The 26,726-nt window shown below is 43.3% G+C and overlaps 1 protein-coding gene across 1 annotated transcript in view; it reads left to right on the top strand.

Moving 5' to 3' along the window:
• The first annotated feature begins 5,779 nt into the window (after positions 1-5,779).
• The window catches only part of LOC106843863 (zinc finger protein 84), a 46,841-nt gene continuing 25,894 nt past the window's right edge, over positions 5,780-26,726 (top strand). Inside the window, 5 exon segments of the mRNA XM_070516803.1 lie at positions 5,780-5,971; positions 6,125-6,177; positions 14,845-14,971; positions 15,202-15,300; positions 17,938-19,303. Coding sequence (XP_070372904.1) covers positions 6,145-6,177; positions 14,845-14,971; positions 15,202-15,300; positions 17,938-19,303 — 1,625 coding nt within the window. The 5' untranslated portion in view covers positions 5,780-5,971; positions 6,125-6,144.

Here is a 26,726-nt window from a genome sequence, read left to right as displayed (position 1 = left end):
TTGTCCTCTGAGTAAAGAACAAATGTTTTAACAACCTGGTTAGGTGATTCCAATGAATCCTAAACTTTGAAAACCACTAGATAAGATAAAGGGAAATACATATCTTCCTCAACTTATGATGGGGTTATTTCCCGATACCTATCATAAGTTGAAAATATGTCAAAAATGCATTTAACGCATCTGATCTACCAAAAATGACAGCTTAGCCTCCCTACCTTCACCAAGCTCAGAACTCTTACATTAGCCTACAGTTGGGCAAAATCATCTAACACATAGTCTATTTTATAATAAAGTGTTGCATATCTCATGTAATTTACTGAATAATGTACTGAAAGTGAGAAACAGAATGGTTGGATTGGTACAGAATGATTGTAAGTGTTTGTGATTGTAAATTGTTTCCCCTTGTGATGACGTGGCTGACTGGGAGCTGTGGCTCAATGCTGCTGCCCAGCATCACAAGAGGGTATCGTACCACGTATCACTAGCCTGGGAAAAGACCAAAATTCAAAGTACAGTTTCTACTGAAAGCATGTCACTTTGACACCATCATAAAGTCAAAAAATCGTTGTGGAACCATCGTAAGTCAGGGACCATCTGTAATAATATAGGAAGATATTATGAAGTTAAGGAATTGGAGAGTCGATTTGGAATCATATTCTTCACTGTACATCTCCAGTCATGTGGTTAAGTGGTGAACTCTCTCCCACAGGTCTCCAGTCCCTCCGACCTCCAAAACATTCTGTATCTGTTTTAATCCTTATCTTAATATTGATTTATATCCCTGGTGCTAACCAAAAACCTTCAAGGCCTTCCCAGACCTCTCCCCTGCAACCATACACACTTCATAATGACAAGAATAACAGGGGCTGGCCCTGTGGCTGAGTGGTTAAGTTCACACGCTCTACTTCCGTGGCCGGGGGTTTCGCCAATTCAGATCCTGGGCGTGGACATGGCACCACTCACTGGGCCTTGTTGCAGTGGTGTCCCACATAGCACAACTAGAAGGGCCTACAACTAGAATGTACAACTATGTACTGCGGGGCTTCAGGGAGAAAGAAAAGAAAAAAAAGCAAAGATTGGCAATAGATGTTAGCTCAGGTGCCAATCTTTAAAAAAAAGAAAAATCTTTAAAAAAATAAACAATAAATGTAATAATATGTTAACTGAAAAAACTCAAAACGAGTGTATTCAGGAATAGCCAAAACAACTGCAACTCAAGCTTTCCATGCGATGGCAAACCAGAGGCAAATCCAGAAAACAAAGAAAGGGAGCTGCTTTTCTAGAGAAAAAGGGCGAGTCGGCAGGGGCTGTTCCAAACGAAAGGCCACTGGGGAAAAGCAGCAGGTCAGGGTGGCAACACCTTCTCTTGGGCTGAGCTTCGGCGCTTCCCGTTGGCTGGGCAGTTGCAGGCGGGGAGAGACCTTCCTTCCGAAAGGAAGCAGCAGCAGAGCGGTTTCACTTCCTGTCGGAGCTGCAAGCGTCTCTTCCCGGCTGGTGTCACTGACGGTGTGGGATGGGGCTGAGAGCGCCCCCTGCAGGCCTTCCCGGCTCCAGTTTACTTAAGGTTTCTTTCAATTTCCACTATAGATAACATTTACCAAGCACTTTTATTTAAACCAGTTCCACAAAGCTATTTAGCGGTATATCAAAAATTCAAACCTAGATGGTTTTAATACAAAATTGTGACTCAAAAAAGAAATACAATATAGGCCTCTTCACTTAGAGTCTGTGTGAAATTTCAAGCTCAACTTTTTATAATGAAAAATAAGGAAAAATGATTCTAGCTGAAAAAAAAAAGCAGGCCACTCTAACTCTATATAGCTGATTGAACTCTGAAAATCATTATTGGTATAAATACTACTTTTCATCAAGTCGAATACATTTCCATATTAAGTATAGGTACTGACTCTACCCAAGGTATGTTTTACAGTAGTTTTGTCTAGTTCTGTTTAAAAGCTGGCTTTATAACAATAGGCTTATTTTTCTTCAAATCTTTAAACCTTTAAGACGCTCTTAGACAAAGTCTTATCTAAGTGGTTTTGCCTCCTTATGTGTTGTAGTGGGTGTTCTGGTATATGGCACAGAACCTCCTTTGGGATTGAGGCACTCATTTCTCCAGATGCCAGTTGTGGTGCTTTCTAAGAGGCATAAATGAGTGCCTCTCAAGAAATTGCCCTCAGAAGAGGGGAGCTAACTCACCAAGATTAGCCTTCTCTTTGCCGTCAACAACTGGTCAAGATAGTCCCCACTCCTTTGCCTCAGTTCTGGACACCTCTGAAGGGCCAGCTTCAGAGATCCTTGTGGAATTAGTAGAGGCCTTCATTGTAAATGCATCACTGCTCAACTTTTCCCTCTGTCCAGTTCTGCTTCCCTCATTCCTTTATAGCGGTCGTTACTGAGAACATTACCTAATAAACCGCCTGCTCACAAATCTCTATTACAAAGTCTGTTTCCGCCAAAATTCAATCTGCTACATGTGTATACTTCTTGTCCCAGCTAGTTTATAAGTCTTTGTTAAGAAATAAATGTCTCAGGCTTTGCCAAGTCCCTTAGTATTAATGTCCTAGACTTGTATGGTAGACAGTCCACAAAAACACAGGAAGAGAATGGAAAATCAAGGAAGCCGACTGAGAAGAAACTATTATGAAAAAGACAATTTCAAAAACGGAGGAATAATTTTTCTAGGCATATTCCATGTAAATTAACCAACCAATCAAATATCTAATGAAAACCCACTATTTCCAAAGTTAGGAACAAAAATAAATAAGAGCACTTTCTTACCGGAAGCTTAGAATTTAAGTAGAAAAAAAGTAAAGACAGGCAAACAGGAAACAAGGAATGATATGTGATATGAAGGCCACAGAGATAATTTACATGATTCAAACTACAAGTCATACCACAGTTCACAAATACAGTGAGATCAAAATTCACTGCAGTGGACAAGAACGAACTTTGGAGGTTTTGAGATGTGACCTAACATTGAAAATGTGTCACAGCGCTTCCTTGTGCTTTGACCGTCCCATTGAACAGGATTAATTCATGTACCAGGGGAGTCAGTAATTCTAGAACTACGCCTGAGAAATTTTATGTTTGCCTTCCCTACATGCATTCTCTTTCTTCTGATAATTTATCTCAATTTTATTTAGGAAACAACCCTTCTCCTATGCTTAGTCTCTGTGGTTTCAGTGAAGCTTCAGCCAATGAGTTTATTGGTTTTGTGCAATGGACCAAGGCCTGGACAATCAGTCATTGTGACTCTGGTTCAAGGATGGGCATCTGACCCTACAAAAGTCAGTCTCCACATATTTGCCACAACTGTTATGAAAGAAGTGTGAGTTTTCCATTGCTACGTCATGAGGAAAGCGTGACTGAAAATGAGGCCCGCTGGAAACAGTCGACAAAAGGAGAGTGTAGTCTCGTGCTACCTGAAGCCCTGGGTCCAGTCCTCGCTGAAGGCTACGGCTTGAACTCTTCAGTTATAAAAGGCAGTAAATTTCCTCTATTAGTTTAAGCTAGTTTGAGCTATATTTCTGGCATTTGCCTCCAAAGAGTCTTAATACAAATTCACTGCATTAATTACATATGGTGTTTCCAGCATCAATTTCCATGCCAATATTTAAGGAAAAAAATGTTAAACTAAATCAATCAAAAATACAGAAACAAAAAGGTAATCATATATATTTATTCATTGTTGCAACTCTTCTTCCTTTAATGCATGCAGATGTCCCCAGCACTGCCTCTAATTTTCTATGAACAGAATGGTTATCTTTGTATTATAGTCTGTCATATCTTACAAATTAAAACATCCTCATTGGCCTCCACTTGTCTATATATTGTCCCTAATCATTCTTACAGGTGTCTATTTCTCTCGTGCACTTTTCCAGAACCTCCTTCCATTCCCTTATACCCAATACCTTTCTAGATCCTCTTCCCTAAAAATAGTTCTGCATTGTTTTAGGCCCATAGCAGCTTTACACCATAACGAAAGAGTCATAATTATGCGTAAGGAGAGTTGGATTAGCAGGAGACTAATGTCCCTGTCTAATATGGAAAGATCTGGGAAGACTGTAGGATTGGGAACTATGCATTTAAATTTATTTAAATGACACAAGATGGCAGTCTAGATGGGAGGATAGCCTAAGAAAGGTCTGAAGTGGTGAGGGAGTTTACTTCAGTCAGAGGACTGGGCACAGAATGTGTGTTTCGGACTTGCTGAAAACACAATTTGCTTGGGAATTTTATGAGGCTATACTGTGACTGAGTAGCTCTGGGTTCAAAAAGAAATCAGAGGTAAGCAGAATAAGGAAAAGAGCTCAGGATTTTGATTTCTAGCGATTCAGTTTTTTTGATATATTGCATTTTCATTTTAAATCAGTTAAAAGAATTTTCTGATTTTCCCTGTGATTTCTTCTTTGAGTTAAAAAATGTGTTTTTTAATTTCCAAAAATCTGGGTGTTTCCTACATTTTTTCTAGGGTTGATTTCTAATTTAATTTCACTCTCATCAGAAAACATACTTTGTATGATTTTAATCCTTTTAAATTTATTGTGACTGATTTTGTGGTCCAACATAGGACCTATTCTGGAGACTGCTCCATGTGCACATAAAAACCATGCATAATTAACAGTCTTTAGGTATGGTGTTCTACATATGTCAGTTACTTTGAGTGGGTTCATAGTATTGAGTCTTTTCTATTTTTACTAATTTTGTCTAGTTGTTTGCTTTTATCTTTAATATTTCCTTTCCTTTGCTTTCTTTTGGCTTACTTTATTCTACTAGCTTTTTTCGAATTTAATTCACTTTTTTTCTTCTGTTTTTACTGCTATAATTACTTGGGATTATGAAATTTCCTGTCATCACTGCTTAAAGTTTCTCCTATAAATTCTTATATAGTGTCATCTACAGTTTTGGCTGTATTTCTCTACTTCATTCACTATTTGTGGAACAGAAAGCTTTTTTAAAAAAAGCCTTTCAGGCAGAAAGGCCTGTTTATGCTATTGATTTATAGCTTGGTATTTATTTCTAAGATTTTATTTTTCCTTTTTCTCCCCAAAGCCTCCCCCCCACCAGTTGTGTATTTTTGGTTGTGGGTCCTTCTAGCTGTGGCATGTGGGACACCGCCTCAGCATGACCTGATGAGCCGTGCCACGTCTGCGCCCAGGATCCGAACCAGTGAAACTCTGGGCCACCAAAGCCGAGCGCACAAACTTAACCACTCGGCCATGGGGCCGGCCCCTAATTTACAGTTTTATTGAAGTTATGAGAGAGGATTGTTTGATCTTTTTTGGACTGGGAGTAGTATATTCATGTCTGTTATCGCTGTGCTTCTATTAATTTCTCTTTTCATTCACTGTAGGTTCTCCTTTATGAAGTCGGTAACTGTATTATTTGGTGCACTGATGTTCCAAACTATTTTATAACCCTGTGAAACGCAGCTCGTAGCCTCACAAAGTGTCCTTCGCTGCCACGCCTTTCGGTCTCAACCCTAGCTCGTTTGACATCAAGACCTGCGGGCGCCCGACGCTCCAACTCCTTCCCCGGGCTCTTGCCCCGACCGCGTGGGCTCCGGGGAAGCCGGGGCGGTGCGGGACCGTCCAGATCCGCCTCCTGCTGGAAGCTGGGCCAGTAAGCAGGGACCCTCCGAGAGGTTCCTGGGAGATGTAGTTTTCTTTCCGTGCCGTCTCGTCCGGCGCATCGATGCATGACGTACTTCCTCGTGCGCCGCCGCCGCAGCAGCCGTAGTAGGGTACGCGCCTGCGGGGCTGTTTCCGGCGCGACGTCAGTGGACGGGAGCGGCCCGGCGACATCCTGAGTTTCTGTGGCCGCCAAGCGGGCGGAGGCGCGGAGCTAACACGGCGCGGAGCGTCCAGTGCAGACCAGGATCCTGGCCGGCTGAGCCCCCCACGGTCGGTCCGCGGCGTGGACGGAGCCAGCCCGGCCTCGGTCCCTCCCGCGTCAGGGCTACGAAACGGTACAAACTCATGGCTCCGGCTCCCGTGCGAGGACTCAGCCCCGGACGGGCGGTGCCTGCCGCCCGCGACCCTCCCTCCTGGTGCGCGGGGTCTCTCGGGTGGCGGGTGGGAGCAGCGGGGAGACCCTCATGGTGCGGTTCTCTCCTCCGCAGGCTGCACGGAGCAGCGCGGGATGGCCGCCGGGCCCCGGACAGCTTCGTGCTGGGTGAGTGGGAGCGTCCCTTTCAAAGCGGACTCGGCGCTTGGGGTGGCACCGAGGGACGGCGACATCCAGGGCCTGGACTCGCGTGTTCCTGCCCCCTCCCCGTCTCTGGATCTCCAGAAAGCTTCCAGTCTTCCGGCATGTGTCCAGGGCCCTCTCCTTCGGCACTTATGATTTATTGCCGCTGCGGACTCTGAGCTCCGAGAGAAATGAGGGCCCTTGTTAGGGAACTGACGCTCTCTCATCTCGGATTTTTTGCACACGAGTACTGACTTGTCTTCATATCCAGACCTTTAGAACCTCGTTAGGGAAAGTAACCTCCTCTTTCTTCATTCGTTTGTCTAAAGCTCATTTGCTGAGTGTCTTTGTGTGCTGGACGGTGGAACTGGTGCTGGCAGTGCAAAGATAAATATGCTTCTTGTTTTAGAGGACCTGTGGCCTGGCGGTGAATGGATAGGGAGAGGAGGCTGGGAGAGGAGGTCGAGGGTGCAAAGCAGGAAGGAGCAGTTTTGGAGGAAAGGAGGGCCAGTGGACCACGTGGACTCTGCACCTGATTAATAGAGTGAGCGAGAGGGGAGACCTTACAGCGATTGCTGACCTGCACGTGGTGGTGATATTTCCGGTCTTGGGAACACTATGAGAAGAGGAACCAGGAAAGAGTGCGGCTTTGTAGGTGTTGTATATGCAGTGCCTGTAGCTGAGTCTGGGACTCAGGTGGGAGTTCTCAACTGGAAACATACAGATTAAAGGCACCTATGTTAGTGGAAGGTCAGGGTATGACCAAATAGAGCCCCAAAGGGACCAGTAGAGGACTCTGTGCAGTGACAAGGAGAGGGCTGCAGTGAAGAGGGGCTGGGTTGCAGGAGAGGTGAGAGAAAGTTTGGAGAGTGGCTTATTCCCCTGCAAGTTTGAGAAAAGAAAACTTCATAAAAGCCATGACATGAAGTACCTTGTGGGACGAAAAAGTATCCCTTGGATTTGGAAATTTAAAGTCTTAAGCAATTTTTCCAGAGCAGAGAGAATGTTGGGGGTGGTGCAGATGGTCACTTCCTGAGAGGTGAAGGGAGTGTTGTAAAGTGGGTTGCATGAGACTGTGGACAGCAGGATGTGAAGGAATAGTGTGTAATAGTGGAGACCTTTTTTAGGTGGTCAAGTGTGACAGGAAGAGATGGGATGCAGGGGAGAAGGGAATTCACTGAGGCGGCCTGAGTGATAGAATTAACTTCAGAATCAATCAGCTTTTGTTTTTAAACAATAACTATAGGGAAAATGCAATGAGAGGAAGCACTACATTTACAACAGCATTAAAAAAAGATAAAAATAAGTGAATATAAGTATACAGGACCTAAATAAAGAAGACTTTAAAACTATTGAATAGTATTAATAGGTACCACTCTTGGCTTGGCACCTTGTGTGCATGAAGCCATTCAAGTCTCAGGACCCTGTGAGGAAATTGGGGAGCGTGCCCATGTGTCCAAACTAGTAAGGGATGCAAGGAGACTGGGGTGGCAGAGCTGGGATTCGAACCTAGGCAGAGCATCTTCAGAGTTTGTGCTCTTTTTTTTTTTTTTTTTTTTTTAAGATTGGCACCTGAGGTAACATCTGTTGCTAATCTTTTTTTTTTTCTTTCCTCCTTCTCTTTTCCAAAGCCCCCCAGTTCATAGTTGTATATTGTAGTTGCTGTCCTGCTGGTTGTGCTATGTGGGATGCCGCCTCAACATGGCCCAGTGAGCGGTGCTATGTCCATACCCAGGATCTGAACTGGCTAAACACAGGCCACCGAAGTGGTGGGTGTGAATCCAACCACTCGGCCAGCCCAGAGTTGGTGTTCTTATTGCCTCTTAGGACCTAAAGACATCCTAAGAAATGTAAACATTATTTCCTTGTTTTTGAGTGCATGTATTAACTTAACAAACATTTATTGACTAGTATGCCAGGTAATTTTCTGGGGCATGAGGGTTGAACAAGATTGTCAGGGTCCATGACCCCACGGAGGGTATGGGAGACAGTCAGACATATCAGAGGAACATCATAAACAGACAACAAAGGTGTGAATGTTTTGCATGTGAAAGAGAGTAGCTGGGTGGCTGCTTTAGATTGGCAACCCTCTCTTGAGGCAACATGTAAGCAGGTCTGAATGACAGCTTGACAGTCATAGGAAGATGGGGCCAGGGGAGAGGAAGCATTCCAGGCTTTGGAAGCAGCTAGTCAGTGACCTCAGGGCGGGAACCAGCAGGGGCCTTGTCTAGTAGAAAGAAGGTGTGTGTCTGGAGCGGGGAGGGGCGTGCGGCAGCCAGGGCCAGCTTGCGTCGGCTCCTTAAGGGAGGTGGAGGATCGTGCTGGAAAGCCCTCTGGGTTTGTTTTATATTTTATTTTGAAATAATTTTAAAACAATAGAGATGTTTCAAGAATAGCATAAAAAGCTGTATTGCGTTAAAAAAACACCCTTCACTTAGATTCCCCAATTGTTACTCTTTCGCCACATTAGCTCTGTCATCCTCCCTCTTAATTTCTCTGTGTGCACGTCTGTACACACACACACACAGGCCCTCCTTTTCCTCCCTCCCCCTTCATCGTTCCAGTCCCTGCTTTCAAAGCCAGCTCTTGCCTGCACGCTTCACCTTTCCTCCCTCGTTTCCTTTCCTTCTCTCCTATTTTTATTGAGACAAATACTGCAGGAGTACATTCACAGTATGAAAGGTTACTTCACCCCTCCCGTTCTACTTCCCAGAAAAAACTGCAGTCCACTTTTTGTTAGGCAACTTTCCTACCATTTTTCTCTGCATTTTACATGTGTGATCATGTGCACATGTAAGCAGTGTCTGTTTGTATTTTGGTGTGAAAATAGCTTTATAGCTTTTCTTCTTTAATATAGGATAATTTTTAATTGCATCCACCTTTTAGAAAAGGTGACTGTAAGTAGCATAGCCAGAGCCCCTTTGGCTGTTTTTCCTTCCTCTTCTGTCCAGAGGTGGTCAGCAGCCTGAGGGAGTCCCATCCAGACCTTTTCTACAGGAAACATAAGATTTTTATGTTTTTTCTCTCTGATAAATTGTGCAGTGTGCTGTTTCCCCTTAAATTTATTTTTTATTTTTTGTATTTTTATATTTTTTTATTTGTTTTTTTGCTGAGGAAGATTTGTTCTGAGCTAACATCTGTTGCCAGTCTTCCTCTTTTCGTATGTGAGCCACTGCAGCAGCATGGCCACTGACGAGTGGTGTAGGTCTGCGCCCTGGAACCAAACCTGGGCCACCAAAGTGGAGGGTGCCGAACTTAACCACCAGGCCGCTGGAGCTGGCCTTTAAATTTATTTTAGATTTCTTCATGGTAATACTGTACATAGAGGTCGGGAGCATTCCTTATAATAGCTCCATTTTATGTCCTGCAATGTGAGTGGGCCACATTTTGTTGAGCTGTTTCTCCACTGATGGGGATTCATCTCTGCAAACTAATGGCCCTGTGTCCTGGTGGTGAGCACCCCACAGCTGCTAATCACCGGGCTCCCTACCTTTCCTGCTCTCAGATATGCCTCAGCCTTTGATCTGCTGAGATTTTATGTTCTTTTCAGACACAAATATCTTTAAATTTTTTAAAACAGTTGATTAAAATTATTTATGGATTTTAGAGGTGATGGGGTGGAATTTCAGGTGTGCTTAAGTCAACATTTAAAAAGTTTTGTTTTTATCTGAATGGCATCATACTGTGTATAATTGTTCTGCAGTTTGCAAAAATGTCTTCGGGATTAATCCATCATATTCCTATGTAGCTATTCCGTTATTCATGGAAATTTAGCTTGTCTGTCTTGTCACTATGACAGACCTTGAAATGGTGAACAGCTCTACTGAATATTTCCTATTTCATTAATTTTTGATGACATATTTGTTACTTTTCTGTGTTCTCTTAGAACACAATTTAGCCTCTTATATCCCATCCCAATCTCCTTTCTCACTTCAAAGGTAATCAGTTTGGTGTATATTCTTCTAGGTCTTTCTCCGTACATTTATCTACAATTTTTATATCCTTAAAAAGTGTGTGTATTTTGGTTTATTTGTCTAGGTTTTTACATAAATGTGTTTCATACTACATAACATATTACTTCTGTTTTTTCCGTGTAAAAAATATATTTGTAGGTGTATCTGTGACTTTTTTTAATAGTTATCCGTTTGTGGCTTATTTTGACTTTTTTCTTTTTAATTGAGTTCTAACTTAAATACAGTAAAATGTATAAATCTTAATTGGAATATTTATGTACGCTGAGAAAAATGCTATCCAAATCAGAATAAAGAGTTCTGGCACCCCAGCAATTTCCCTCGTGCCCCAAATCACTACAGCCCCGTTCCCCAAGGTCACTGCTTTATTTATTTATTTTATTTCTGTTACATCCAACACCATAGATTTTGCCTGTTTCTTAACTTCATGTAATTGGAGTTGTACACTAATGTGTCTGGCTTCTTTCAGTGAACATCATTTGTGAGCTTTATCCAAGTTGTATGATACTCTCCTGTGTGAATTTCTCATACTTTATCTGTGTATCCATCTGTTATCATGGACATCTCTGCCAGTCTTCCTCTATTTTGTATGTGGGATGTCACCACAGCATGGCTGATGGGTGGTGTAGGTCTGTGCCCAGGATCCGAACCCACGAACCCAGGCTGCTGAAGTGGAGTGCACTGAACTTAACCACTAGGCCACAGGCCAACCCCTGAATTCTGTTTTTTAAGAATATGGAATTTTATCATATTACTTTGTTTCATCTATTGAGATGATTGTTTTGCTGTTGTCTGTTAATGTACTCACGTGACTTATTATATTGATAGAGTTTTGTTTTTTTAAATTTTGGACTGTCCTTTAATTTTTTGGATAAAGTTTCTTTTACTTCCTTCCTTCCTGATTGGCCCTGACCTAACATCTGCTGCCAATCCTCTTTTTGCTGAGGAAGATTGGCCCTGAGCTAACATCCGTGCCCATTCTCTTCTACTCTATATGTGGGACGCCTGCCACAGTGTGGCTTGACAAGTAGTGCGTGGGTCCGCACCCGGGATCCGAACCAGCGAACCCTGGGCTGCCAAAGTGGAACATGTGAACTAACCCCTGCGCCACTGGGCTGGCCCCTGGGTAAACTTTCTTGTCATAGTTTGCTATGTACATAGGTACAGGATTTGTTTACTAGTATTTTTATCAGAGTTAATAATAAGGGAGGTTAGGCTACAGTGGGTGCTGCCCTTGCCTGGTTTTGTCTGTGGGGTGATGCAGGTTTGTTGGTGCACTGTATGAGCATCCCATCGCTTCCTGGATCTACATCTGATTAGATACGAAGGGATTTTCTGTTCCTTGGATGTTGATAGGACTTACTCTTAAATATAGTGTGGGACCATTGTGTTTCCGGAGAGGGTGTATCTTTGAATACTACTTTGGTATATTTTATGATCATTGACTAGTCAATCTGGCTTCCCTAATTCTTTCTAGGCCAATTTTCATTACTTTTATTTTCCTAGAAAGTTTTTCATTACTTCTAAGTTTTCAAGTTTATTGGAACAAATTCTCAAATACAGTCAGTTCTGCTGTCATGTTTGCTTTAAAAACGTGCATTTGTTTTGATGTGATTGATATCTTAGGGAACAGTGTGAGCTTTTTGTCTGATTTCAGACACCCTCTTTCCAGCACTTCATAATAAGGTGCAGCCCTTCTGACACCCCAGCATCAGGTCTTTTTCAAGGTAAAGTGCAAACTTATGGTAGTATTTATGTATTTCTTAACCATCAAATGTGTAAACTGGTGCTGTTTTTCTTAGGTTCCTGCCTTGCTCTGTGTGTGGCTGACGGGTTACGTCCCAACCCCATTCTTGTGTAAGCCCAGTGGTTTTCCCCATGCGACTGCGTAGTGGTGATTTTTTGCAGCATACATGTTGCATGACAGCAGAACTGCCTGTGTATCACAATTTCTTATAAATTTCAAAACTATTCTCTATCTTAGAGTTATAGACTCTGTCTTGGTCAGTTTTCTTTTTTTAATTCCCTTGGTGGTTGATCATACTTGGCCAATAAAATTTTTTTAAATTGTTTCTTTGTATTTTATTTTTATTCTTATCAAACTTAAAAAATCAGTAAAAGGCTTAAAATAAAATAAGCCTCCCGGTTTACCCCCCCTCTCTGCTCTGTACCTGTCCTCTTCCATGCTGTCCCCAGAATCAGGCGCCTTGGTCTGCATTCACTCTTGTGGCATGTGCTGCACTTTTATAGTCGTGTTGGTTCACCGTGCTTTGTGTTTCGCCTCCCTCCATTGTGAGGTAGCCAGCTTGATGAAAGGCCCGGACTTGATTAGGATACAGACGAGTCACAGCTTCATTTTTCTCCGTCACAGCCTCAGACGCGTCCTGTCATTCTCCCTCCCCTGGCCCTGGTGGTCCTCTCAGCGAGAGCCCGTGATGTTCGGGTCACTATCTGATTGGGCTGTCATTACTTTCAGGCAGTGGAAAGTCCAATCCACACTCTAATTCCACTCCCACTTCTTTCCCTACTCAGCTGCAGGGGTGAGGGGGGAGGCTTGTCTCTTTATTCCCACTTCCTTTTCTTGTTGCCCTCCTGGGGGGTTCCTCCTGGGTGCTGATGGGAAGACCACTGTGGTTAGAGGACAGAAGCTCCTGTTGTCTGGTGCTCAGAACCTGGCCCCTTGAGGTTGCTTGGAGCCTGTGACAAAGCTCGACTCTCTATTTCCATGATGTGAGCAACTCTCTCTCTCACTTACCTCTGCAGGCTCCCCAGAATTGGACTCATTGTCTCTTCCCTCCAGGGTCCCCCTCCCTGCAGGTAGTGCTGTTGGGTAGGAGCCTGTCAAGGGGCATCAAGTCCGGGAATCTTCTGGGCATCACTTCTCACCTGCCTTTGCAGAGCGCTCCAGCGGTCCCCGTCTTCAGGATTTCCCAGAGGGAAACAGATAGCAGATTCCTTGTTTACTGAGATCCCTAAACACAGGTCAGTTCCTCCTGACTGTGGGCTCAGTGGACTGCCAGGCTGCAGAGACATTGTCTCCTCCTTCCCCTTCTTCCCACAGGTGCTCTCCTTAGTCGGGACACTTCTCCTGCAATGACTCGCTTCTGGCACTCTCTAGCTCCTGCTTCACTGTCTTCGGCCCCTCGTTCCCTCTGTTTCTCATCCCTCAGGCTTCCCCACCTTGTTCAAGGGCAGCGTCCTCAGCTTGCCTGGCCAGGATCTGTGCCGTCGTTCTCAACATCCTTCGCTCTTTCTACCTGCCGCATCATCTCTGTCAGGACGCCTTCTGGCTCTGTCTTTACGCGATGCCCAAAACGCAGCCACTGCTTACTACCCTGTTGCTCTCGCTTCAGCCCCAGCTGCCTTCCTCTTCCCCTGGAACCAGGAGCCCTCTTCTCCACAGCATGCAGAATCATCTCAGATGTGAGTCAGAGTGTGCCACTCTTGTTCAGGGCCTTCTGGTGACTTGGCCTCACTTGGAGTAAAACCCCAAGTCCTTGCCGTGTCCTCTGAGCCCTGCAGGCCTATGCCTGGTTGTTTTCACAGCACCTAGAAGGCTCTTACTACAGAAATCTCAGAGCTCGTTCTCACATCGCTAGGGTTTCTGCCCAAATGTCCCCTCACCAGAGGGCTCCCTGATCCCCCCATCCGAACCAGTGCCTGTGCTTGCCGCCCTGGACTCTGTCCCTTTTCCCTGCGGAGTGTTGTTGGAGCCCCATCACCACCTGCGTGTGAGGTAGCTCTGTGTTTGCTGGCACCTCCCCCTGCAGGAACAGAAACCCACTGATTCCAGAGACCGTGTCCATAGCTGGGCTCTCGGCACTTCGAGCAATCCTGACACATGGTTGGTGCCTAACAATGCTTGTTCACTGATCCCGTGATCTGTGGCTTGTTACTACTTTTTTGGTCTCACGAAAGGAATTTCTTCATTACACTGGGTGGTTCACAGAGACGTCAAGAAGCACTCTTACAGGCCACATATCCGAAACTGTCACCAGCTGCCTGGTGAGGGCCCCTGTGGCTCCTCTGGGTGCATACTGCCACCATCCCACGCCCACCATGGTGGCTCCCCATCAGCTGTGGCTCCATGACACTAGCTCCAGAGTCACAGTCTGTGCTGGGCCTCAGTCATAGGCTCCTTATTTTCTTGAAAGAAGGCTAGGAATTCACCTGTTTGGCATATTTTTTTCATGGTGTAAGTCTCTCTGTCCCACTGAGACTGAAGATGGGCTGAGCAGCCGGCGAGATGACAGACGCTTCTGGAGGGTCAGACCTTCCCATGAGTCTGGCACCTTTATTTAGAACTGTTCTCTCCATCTCTCTGCAGAATATACCCTGGATATGTTTTTATCAGAGTCAAAACACCTTATTTCATTTGCATATATTAATGTTTGTTTCCCACTACAAGACTGAAAGGTTCTCAAGGGCAGAAGTGAGTTTTATTCATCTTGAAATCTTCAGGACCCAAAATAATATCTGTCACAGAGAAGCACAATTATTTTATTTTAATCTTTTAAAACATTTATTTATGTATGTATTTATTTTTAGTTCTCTCATCAAAGTAGATGCTGGCACAGGAGACAGTCTGTGGAGGAAGGCTTCTCCTCTCTCAGTGACTCTGCATCTTTTCCACGTCGCCTAGTGTACTTGCATCGACTGAATGGGGTGTGTATTATTACAGGGATTACTGTCGTTCAAGGATATATCTATGGAGTTCACCTGGGAAGAATGGCAGTTGCTGGATCCTGCAGAGAAGCACCTGTACAGGGATGTGATACTGGAAAACTACCGCAACCTGCTGTCCGTGGGTAAGGACAGTGTCTCTCTGTAGCTCAGATGGTGAATTTTAAATTGCCGTCCACTTTCATTTTGTTGATTTGCCCTGGGTCCTCTGAAGGACTTGATGATTGTGGACTTGAACATTAGTCCCTGTTTGGCCCTCACCTCCTGATTGTCATCTTTCCCCAAGTGCAGAGGAGCAGCTCCTCATGCTGCTCACGAGCAGCTTGGCTGAGCCTTTGTGATTTTCCATCAACAGGGTATCATGGTACAAAGCCTGATTTAATCTTCAAGTTGGAGCAAGGAGAAGAGCCGTGGATAGTGAATGCCAGAGCTTCCCGTCAGAGCTGTCCAGTGGGTGAGTAGCAACTGGGAAAGGGAGGTGTGGGAGTAAGCGGGCTGGCTCTGCGGCAGTATTTTCCTAGCCGTCCTTGAATCCTTGGGGCAACTTGGGATGAGCCCTCGTGCTGCTCAGATAAGGAAATGGCTGTCACTCTTCCCAGGCCTGGGCTCTGAGAGGCAGGTGTGCCCTTTTCTGCACTCTGCTCAGGTGTTGCTTTCTGGGTTAGTTTCCTTCCTTGTAGCAACTTCTTCCTCTGTCTGCCCTCCCATGGGCGTGCACTGCATCAGGCTCTGGGTCTTCAGAGAGTTTCTCCTTCCTCTCACTCGGTGTGATTCATGGCCTCTGCATCCCTTACATTTACTTTCTCTTTTGCCTTCCTCAGGCAGATCCCTCAGAATTTACCCACAGTCTTTACTTCCTGCTCTCGTCTTGAGTATCTTACGAGATTTCATTGCTTCCTTCTCTCTTCTTATGCTGATCACTGTTACTTTCTTGGGCACTTTTTTTTTTTTTTTGCTGAGGAAGATTCACCCTGAGCTAACATCTGTGCCACTTTTCCTCTATTTTGTATGTGAGTTGCCACCTCAACATGGGTGCCAATGAGTGGTGTGGGTTCGTGCCCTGGAACGGAACCTGGGCTGCCAAAGTGGAGCACACTGAACATAACCACTAGGCAATGGGGCTGGTCCAGTCTCGGGCACTTTTCTTAAAAGAATCCTGAACCCTGGCCTGGTCTCATCTGTATCATTAAATGATTTTATCGCCTAACATTTCCTGGTTCCTCTTACTCTTCCCTTTCAATTTGTCCTAAGGGCTTTGTTTCCCAAATTCAGCTGTTCTCTCCCATGTTGTAAGTACTGAAAGGCTCTTCCATTCTGAAATTTCAGCTTTTTTTCTCCCCATGTTGTAACGTCAAATTTGACATCCTCATCCCCTTTTTCTTCTGCCTTCTGGTCCTGGGTTTTACCTTCTTGCAGGACAGCCCCCATGCTTTCCCACTCTTCATTCTCCGTTTCAGAAATGGGAAGGAACTCCTTCCAAAATCACTCTTCTTCCTCAGTTTTCCCATTTTTATTACTGCTGTTGTTGCACGTCCAGTTCTCTGTCCTGGCCTCTGGGGCATCACCTTGTGTATCCTGTCTCCTTCCTCTCTTGCTACTGCTTCTATGTCTGTTAGTATTTTATTCTTTGAAAATATCTTCATAGCTCCTGTCTCTTCGACTGTCACCCAGACTATGTCAGTATTCTCTCGTACTCAGATAGCTCACATTCTGAGCCATATTTGAGAACTCTCATCTTCTTAGCTATTGGGAAGACAGTGTTTAACAAGAAGTCCCGAGGAGGTAGGAAAGCTCCAGAAGGTCCCGCTGTGGTAATCCTGTGATCGGATGGTTACGGCTGTGCCTGACGAGTGCTGCCCCAGCCTCGAGCACTGCTGCTCATTCCTTTAACCTCTGTCTGTCTGTCACTCTCACCATCATGTTACTGTTTGGGCCTCAGGTTGGCTTTCCACTTCTCTCTGCATCTCCTGTCCAACCTTAAATGTCGTCTGCTCCAGGACTTTTTTGGCATCCCTTTGAATTTTCACGTGTTCCCTAGAAGATCTCATCGATCACCTCACTGAATACCTTTTCTATGTGGTTGACTCATACTTTTGACCGAGCTCTCAACTTATGTCTCACTGCCTATTTGCTGTCTCCATTAGGTATTTAACTGCAATCTCAAATGTAATAAGGTCCAAAGCAAAGTCCTTCATTTTTTCTCCAAATGTGTTTCTCTCCCAGTGTTTTCCATCTCAAAGAGCAGCACCACCTGTTTGTCAAGTCTGAAATCTCAGAGTTGTTAAATCTCCCATCAGCTCCACATCCAATCCCTTAGGAAACTTTCTCAGTTGTCTCTCCAAGCATGTTCTGCATTGTCTCAGCTCCGGACGTCTAGTCCAGACCACTGTCCTGTCACCCTGGACTGCTCTGGTGGCTTTCTCATGGTCTCTGCCCATGTCTTGTTCAGTTGTTGCGTGACAGCCAAACTGATCTTTTAAAAGCACAAGATGGATCGAGGTATTCTCTAGTTAAAATCCTTCGGGTGAGAGAGCTTTTCCCATGGTCTTGCTTCATTTGGCTCCTGCCTTCTCTCTGTTCACTCAGTGGGTGTGAGCTGTCCTGGCCGTTTTTCTCATTCCTAACCATGACAAGCAGGCTCCTGCTCCTCCTCCTGCTTGGAAGGCTCTTATCCGTAACTTTCCTGTGGCTCACTGAGTCTTGTCAGCATCTCATTGTATACCCTAGTTATTCTCTATCCTGTGAGTTCACTTTTTGAGTAAACTCCTGCAGTGATGAAATTCAGACATAAAATAATTGGCATTGGCTCCTCAGTGCAGGCTAAATTTTTTAAACCTCTCTTTTAAAAATCATTTTTGATCGCTGCCAACTCGCTTCCCATCTCCATCATGGGCCTTGGTCTAGTTGGAGTCACTTCTCTCCCCCGTGCTTAGGTATGTGGCGTGTGTACACTTGGCCAGGATTCCTTTTGAGCTAGCGCCAGAGGCCTGTTACCAAAATAAAAAGACTCATTATGTGGCAATTCTAAAGCTGTTTAATTCCATATCAGGTTCATACTGTGATTTTAAAAATGCCGTGTTTTTTTCCCTAGAAGGTTGGAAAGAATGGTACCAGAAAAATCAGGATGAGCTTGAACGTGTTGAGAGAAGTCATGCTTGTAATGCATTTGGGAAACTTCATCTGAGCAAAACCCATGTTTCTTCAAGACCAAGACTCCATAAGTATAACACACATGGAAGAAGTTTCACACAGAACTCAGGTTCAATCAGAAGCTATCTAAGAAAGAATCCTAATGAGTTTCATGGATATGAAGCATCATATTTTCTTAAGCATCAAAGAGCTCATAGTATAGAAAAAAACTGTGTATGTAGTGAATGTGGGAAAGCTTTTCGTTGTAAATCACAGCTCATCGTGCATCTCAGAATTCATACAGGAGAGAGACCTTATGAATGTACTAAATGTGAAAGAGCCTTCAGTGCCAAGTCAAACCTTAATGCTCATCAGAGAGTTCATACAGGAGAAAAGCCCTACTCATGTAGCGAATGTGGGAAAGTCTTCTCTTTCAGGTCACAGCTCATTGTCCATCAGGAAGTTCACACGGGAGGGAAACCTTATGGTTGCAGTGAATGTGGGAAAGCCTACAGCTGGAAATCACAGCTTATTTTACACCAGAGAAGTCATACAGGAGTGAAACCCTACGAATGTAGCGAATGTGGGAAAGCCTTTAGTTTGAAGTCACCATTCATCGTACACCAGAGAACTCATACAGGAGTAAAACCCCATAAATGCAGTGAATGTGGGAAAGCCTTTAGGAGTAAGTCGTACCTCCTTGTTCATATCAGAATGCACACAGGAGAGAAACCCTATCAGTGCAGTGATTGTGGGAAAGCCTTCAATATGAAGACACAACTTGTTGTACATCAGGGAATTCACACAGGAAATAATCCTTACCAATGCAGTGAATGCGGGAAAGCCTTTGGTAGGAAGGAACAGCTCACTGCGCATCTGAGAGCTCACGCGGGAGAGAAGCCCTATGGGTGCAGTGAATGTGGCAAGGCCTTCAGCAGCAAGTCCTACCTCGTGATACACAGGAGAACGCACACAGGAGAGAGACCCTACGAATGTAGCTTCTGTGAGAGAGCCTTTTGTGGGAAGTCACAGCTAATTATACATCAGAGAACCCACTCGACAGAGAAGCCCTATGAGTGCAGTGAGTGCGAGAAAGCATATCCCAGGAAGGCGTCGCTTCAGATACACCAGAAGACTCATTCCGGAGAGAAACCTTTCAAATGCAGCGAGTGCGGGAAAGCCTTCACCCAGAAGTCATCTCTCAGTGAACACCAGAGAGTTCACACGGGAGAGAAGCCGTGGAAGTGCTCTGAGTGTGGGAAATCCTTCTGTTGGAATTCAGGGCTTCGTATACATCGAAAAACTCACCAGTGAGAAATGAGAATGAAGTAGATGCCAGAAACATTCTCACAGAGGTTGATCCTCAGGAGACTTGCGATGATAGCGTAGACAGGATGTGTAAGCAGGAAGTCCTAGGAATACACTCATGTCAAATAAGTCATAGAGGAGAGAGACCAGTCACTTGGAATGAATGGGCAAAAGCTTTCAGAAGGAAGTCACACAAATCTTTATAGACAAGAGAATAATTGAAGGAATGAGGAGCAATGACTATCAAATGTAGTAGCATTACTATGAAGATTTAATTTGGAGAATTCATACAGAGAACACCTTATAAATTTAATAAATCGGGAAAGCATTTTCCCATAGAAAATGTGTTATGTGGAGAGTCACATTCCAGATTTGAAGCTGTTCTAGAGTGAAGAAAATCTTAGTTACAAATGGTAGACTTTTTCATGGTAGAGTATAAAGTTGCTTTTTATTTTAATATGTAAATAAAGTAATGGTCAGGAAAACAGCAAGGAACATATCCTGAAGGTTAAGGGATATTTAGTATGACTTTCCTGAGTAATACTGGATAGCATTTTTTAAAATTTTGGTATTTTATTTTTTAATATAACTTGTTATACATATATTTGATAGTTTGTGGAATAACATCCCCTAATATTCTCCATATTAAATGCTAAATATCAGTATTGTCTCTTCATTTCTTAGCAATGTAAGTAAAATGTGGCTTTTAGTAAATGAAAGGATACGGTTCTCACTCCAAGTGAGTTTATCTATCTAGTCATCTATGTAAGTGGGTCAGCACTTATTGCAGAACTGCCACTTAAGAGAAAGTGCAATGTATGTTTGTCTCCTAGCAGTTCAGGGTCTGTTCTCCATAGATTGATAGGAGCACCCTAGTCTTCCTGGAGAAGCACCTCCACTCTGGTGTGCGTCCTTTGGCAGTGTCTTTCAGGGTGCTCTCCACTAGCCACAGGTGAGCATCGTGCCCGTTGTTGGGTAGTGGCAGCCTCTTTTCCAGGACTTGGAGTCTCTAATTCATTTCACATGAAGCAGAAGGGAAGTTGGAAACTCATGTATTCTTGTCCCAGAATTCGACTGAGACCAGCAATTAGTTCCTGCTGTGTTGACTTTCCAGAATAACTCTGGATACTGTCCATTTTTTAACCTGGTTTTCTGGCCTTCTGTGTGCTTCCTCATACCTTTTCAATAAAAATTTTTTTTCCTGTTGAAGTTAAGAAGAATGAGTTTCTATTTCTTGTAACTGAAGGGCTTTAATTGATAATTATTGCTCTGGAGTAGTGTGTAGGTGACAAACTGTTAGAGAAAATCTATGTGGTCTATGTTTTTTCCTGAGACGAGGAAATGTTTCAGAGTCTTTCATTTGTTTATTTTTGTGTGTTTTTGCAGGGGAAGATTTGCCCTAAGCTAACAGCTGTTGCCAACCAACCCCCCCCCCCCCCCCCCCGCAAAGACTCAGTACATAGTTGTGTATAGTTGTAAACTCTTCTAGTTCTCTGTGTGAGCTGCTGCCACAACGTGGCTACTGACAGACAAGTGGTGTGGTTCCACGTCTGGGAAGCAAACCCAGGCTGCTGAAGCAGTGTGCCAAACTTTAACTGCTAGGCCATCAGGGCTGGCTCTCAGATTCTTGTTTATATTCCAAGACGGGAACTTTTTAGCCCATAGTATGAAATAGTATTATTGTCTGTGTACACCAAGAACCTTGTGGCCCCTGATGATCAGATTCTGGGAACACTGAAGAATTGTTACCATAGAAGAGTTTTAAATTTATGAGGAAATCTGGGACAGGAAATGAGATGGCTCCTTCTGGTCACATTAGCTCTTAAACACAACAATGACAGACCTGAAGCCCTGAGGTCTCATCTCAAGGCAGAGTATTAAACATTGCTGAAATAATTGCTCACTCATAGCTGCAGGGTTGAGATGGTGGAAATCAAATACATACATGGCTTGCCAAATTAAAAAGTCGTCCACTTTGAATGCTCACTATCCCTTATGTAAACATGCTTTGGTTTAGAAAATCTCTCAATAATTCAAGTAGAGATATCTGAGAGGTATCGGAGAACTCAGCCTGGCAAACTCCTGATACACTATGCACTGTATGCTCTTCACTTACTGATATAGACTAGATGTTGGCAAACTACAGCCCTCAGACCAAATACAGCTTGCTGCCTATATTTGTATGGATGGCAAGCTAAGAAACTTTTACATTTTTAAATGGTTGAAAAAAGATGAAAACTGTTTCATGAAATGAGAAAATTATTTGAAATGCAAATTTCAGTGCCCATAAATCAAGTTTTACTGGGACACAGCCCGATGCATCATTTCTGTGTTGTGTGGCTGCTTTTGCACTGTCCTGGCAGCGTTGAATTGTTGTGGCAGACACTATTACCCACAAAACCTGCCGACTCCTGAGGTAGGGCCCCTTCCCTTCTCCGAGACAGCAGGGAGCTTATTCTAGCTCTACCCCATGCCTCATTGTCACCAGCTCTCTGTCCAGATTGCCTCTTTTTGTAAGGGCACCAGTCATACTGGCCTAGTTCTCACCCTAATGATCTAATGTCAACTTCATTATCTCTGTAAAGACCCTGTGTCTAATTAACTTCACATTCTGAGGTGCTGGGGGTTAGGAATCCAATGTACCTTTTTTGAAAGGACAGAATTCAACCCATCACGGTCTGCCCTCTTCCCCCCCGCCCCCTATTTATGTTCTTTCCACCTGCAAATTATTCACCTCAGCCCACATCCCCCAAAAGTTCAATCTATTCCAGCATGAACTCTGTCCAAGATATCATGTAAGTCAGCTTATGGGTGAGACTTGGGTATGGTTCAGCCTGGGGCAATATTCCTTTCATCTGTGAACCCGTGAAGCTAGACAGCAAATTACCTGCTTCCAAAATACAATGAGCAGACAGGCATAGGATAGATATTCCCATTCCAGAGGGAAAAGTCGTCAGGAAAAAGGATGTGGAGTCCCAAGCAAGTACAAAACCAAGCAGGGCAAATTCCATGAGATTTTAAGGCTTGAGAATAATACTCTTTGGCTAAATGCTCTGTCCTTTGAGCCCACTGGGCTGGTGGCCCTGCCCCCTCATCCCTGAGTGGTGGACAAGGCCTCTGGAATTGAAAAGGTGGCTTCACCCTCTGGAACCAAAGAAGTGTTCCTACCATCAGGGTCATTCTTCCCTTTTCTTACGGACAACCCATGTTCACAGCTAGCTAGCTCTATCAGCCCATTTCCTGCCTATAGAATCCAAGAAGTCCGACAACATTCCTTCATTTCAGCCCTTCTCTGTCCCCTTCAGTCCAAGTTGGTGGCATTTCTGCTGAGATAGTTGGATTCACAAGTCACACACCTCAGCTCTTTAGCAAACATTGTCCGGCCACACTCTAGGTATTCTCTCCACAGCATGCTTTTTCATTTTTGGCAATATGAATAGGCTGAGAGTCTTCCAAATCTTCAAGAACTGCTTCCTTTATGTTTAACACTCATTCTTCAATTTATCTCTCTCCTCTTGCGTTTTACTATTAGCAGAATGGAGAGGTCAGGCCATGCCTTCAGTACTTTGCTTAGAAATCCCCTCAGCTAAGTTCCCAGTTCCTTATTACTAAGTTCTACTTTCTGCAAAACACTAGAATGCAATTCAGCCAAGATGTCTGCCACTTTATTACAAAGACCCCCTTTCCTCCAGTTTCCAGTAATATGTTCCTCGTTTTTATCTGACACCTCACCAGAAGTATTTTTAACATTCGTATTTCCACCGACAGTTTTCTTCTAGGTAATCTGGTCTTTTTCTATAAAGCTCCTCAATACTCTTCTATATTCTACAAATTCCAAAGCCACGTCCACATTTTTAGGTATTTGCTACAGCAGCACCCTATTTTCCAGTACCAAAGTCTTTATTCATTTGCTAGGGCTGCCATTACAAAGTACCACAAAATGAATGGCTTAAACGACAGGAATTTATTGTCTCATGGTTCTAGAGGCTACAACTTTGAGATCAGGGTGCCAGCAGGGTTGATTCCTTCTGAGAACTGTGAGGGAAGAATCTGTTCTGGACCTCTCTCTTTGGCTTGTAGATAGCCATCTTTTCCCTTTGTCTTTTCACATCATTCCTTCCCTATATGTGTCTATTTTTGCATCCAAATTTCTCCTTTTTTATAAGGATACTGGTCATTGGCTTAAGGCCCACACTAAGGACCTCCTTTGAACATGATTATCTCTGTAAAGACCCTACCTCTAAATAAGGTCACATTCTGAAGTGGGGGTTAGGACTTCAACATATCTCTTTTGGGGGGATACAGTTCAACCTATAAAAATTAATAAGGAGGGGCCAGCCCCATGGCCGAGTGGTTAAGTTCCTGCACTCCACTTCCGCGGCCCAGGGTTTCACCGGTTCGGATCCTGGGTGCGGACATGGCACCGTGAGGCGGCAACCCACATGCCACAACTGGAAGGACCCACAACTGAAAATACACAACTATGTACGGGGGGCTTTGGGGAGAAAAAGGAAAAATAAAATCTTAAAAAAAATAAGGAAATAGACAACTTGAACAACAGTGTAGACCAAGTGAACCTGACAGACATGTATGGAGCACTCCCACCAGTTACAGTGGAATGTACATTCTTCTCAAGTGCACATGGAATACTATACACATAGACCAAATGCTAGGCCATAGAACAAGCCTCAAAAATTTAATGATGGGGTCTTGTCAAAAGGACACCACAGCCAGCTTGAAGACGCTGGCCAAACCTGGGACAGTTTGAGCATCCAAATAATGACAACAGGTTATAACCCAAAGAACAAAATAAGAATCCATGTATCCATATTGAGATAAATATTTAAATGTATAAACAAGTAGGAAAGAAAGGAAAACTCTAAAGTAGAATATCACTTAGTAAATACCACAGGAAATGACAGAAAATCACCAGTTGGTACCAGCACAGTAATACTTGTTTTAGGCAAGAATCATCTATGAATGCTAAAATTAGGTGGGTGAAAGTTTTATGAGAGAATACTTCCTTAGTGTCAAAACATCTGCCCACAAGATACTTATTAATACAGTTGGAAAAATAATAACTTTACAAAAGAGAAATCTGGCATTTACCTCCTCAGTTAAGCAATCAAAATTAATGTTGCCTTTATTGGTAGAAACAAATATGAGACTCTTGATCTGATTCTCTGAGAAGGACACAACATCACTCCTGTGGTATTCCTGCCAAAAATGCATAACCTGAATCTAACTCATGAGGAAACATCTAACGAGCACACTTGAGGGGCATTCGGCATGGAAATGGCACTTTTTAAAATGAGGTCACGAAAGACAAAGACTGAAAGAGTGTTTCAGTTTAAAGGTAGCTAAAGATATACAATATTGGATACTGAACCCAAAGTTTGTTTCTTGGATGTTAACAGGACAACTGATGGAATGTGAATCAGTTCTCCTGCATTTATGTTAATTTCCTCAATTTGATCACTTGACTGTGTTTACAGAATAGAATGACCTCGTAGAGATACTTGCTGAAGTGTCTGGGAGCGCAGAGGAGTTACGTCTGCAACTCATGCTCCTACCTTTCAAGAAAAATAAGTTCTCGTATCGAGAAAGCAGACATGGTACCATGTTAACATTTGGGGAAGGTAGGTAAAAGATATTAGGAATTCTTTACTATTCTATAAATTCTGTATTTCTGTACTATTTTTTCAACTTTTCAGTAGTATGAAATCATTTCTAAATAAAATAGTTAAAAAGAAAAAATGGAGGCTGGCCCTGCGGCATAGTGGTTAGGTTGGGCACTCCCTCTCCGGGGCCCAGGGTTTGTGGGTTTGGGTCCTGGGCGCAGACCTATGCACTGCTCATCAAGCCATGCTGTGGTCGCATCCCACGTGCAAAGTGGAGGAAGATTGGCAACAGATGTTAGCTCAGGGCCAATCTTCCTCACCCAAAAAAAAAAGGAAAAGAGAAAAAAAATGAATTTAGCAAGGTCATTGGATGTCAGGTCAATATATCCAAGTCAATTCTATATCTAAACACCTCAGAAAAACTTTATAAATTGGGATTTAGTAAAATGAATCCATTTTCAAAAGTATCAAAGTGCAAAATATAAAAAAAATAAGTCGTCTTGTAGTGTTGGAACTGTTCAGTATGTTTACTGTGGTTGTTGATACATGAACCTCTACATAGATAACATTGAATAGAACTTAATACACACACAAACACACAGGTGAGTGTAAGTAAAACTGGGGAAATCTTAATAAATATTGTGAATTGTATCAATGTCAATATTCTGCCTGTGATATTATACTATGGTTTTGCAAAATGTTAAACATTGGGGTAAACTGGGCAAAGTGTATAAGGAATTTCTTTCTATTACTTTTTACACTGCAGGTGAATTTGTAATTATTGCAAAAAAAAACAAAACAAAATAAATCTAATAAAGATGTAAAAGGAGAATGAATAAACTATAATATAGAGTCAATGGAATATTATGCATCTATGAAATAAACTACAATTGAATAAACAACAACATGTCTAGGTCCTAGATACCTAACACTGAGTGATAAGTCATTTTCAGAAGGCTGCCTATAATATAATACCATTGTTAAAGGCCACAATAAAATGGGATTACATATTAATTAGGCATACATGTGTATGTGATAAAACAATGAAGCAAAAAACCAGAGGATGATCAACATACTCAGGAGAACGTCTCTGCGGAGGAGGCGAGGGGTTGGATAGGAGGAGCAGTGGACACGCGGCAAGTTATTTGTAGTCTTCTCGTGACAGACTCGTGAACACTCATGAGAAAGTACTTGTTACTAATGTTAGATGAAAGGGGGACATAAATGCAGATAATTAGATTTTTTTCGAGGAAGATTAGCCCTGAGCTAACATTTGCTGCCAATCCTCCTCTTTTTGCTGAGGAAGACTGACCCTGAGCTAACATCTGTGCTCATCTTCCTCTACTTTATATGTGGGATGCCTGCCACAGCATGGCTTGACAAGTGGTGCGTAGGTTTGTGCCCGGGATCCAAACCAGTGAACCTCGGGCTGCTGAAGCAGAATGTGTGAACTTAACCACTGTGCCACCGGGCCAGCCCCAGATTTTTTTAATTATAGGAGAATACTACGGATAACCATGTACCACTACATATGAAAATTTAGATAAAATTTTGCAATTTCCTTGCAATTTATACATTACCAAAATTGAGCAAGCAGAAAAAGCAAGACTGAATAAATCAGTAACAAACAAGGAAATTGAACTGGAGTCAAAAACTTACCTTCATGAAATGTAGCAAGCCTAGATTATTGAGCAGTAAAATTTCACCAAACATGGAAGGACTTGATCATCACTATGTTATACAAACAGTATTACAATAATTTTGAAAGGATAGATTACTCCAAAATTCATTTTACAATCCTGGTATAATCTTCGCAAGCAAA

Source organism: Equus asinus, chromosome 8 (assembly GCF_041296235.1).
Source record: "Equus asinus isolate D_3611 breed Donkey chromosome 8, EquAss-T2T_v2, whole genome shotgun sequence".
In the NCBI taxonomy this organism is placed as follows: domain Eukaryota; kingdom Metazoa; phylum Chordata; class Mammalia; order Perissodactyla; family Equidae; genus Equus; species Equus asinus.
Note: the sequence above shows the minus strand (reverse complement) of the source record. Positions and strands in the feature narration are given on the sequence as shown.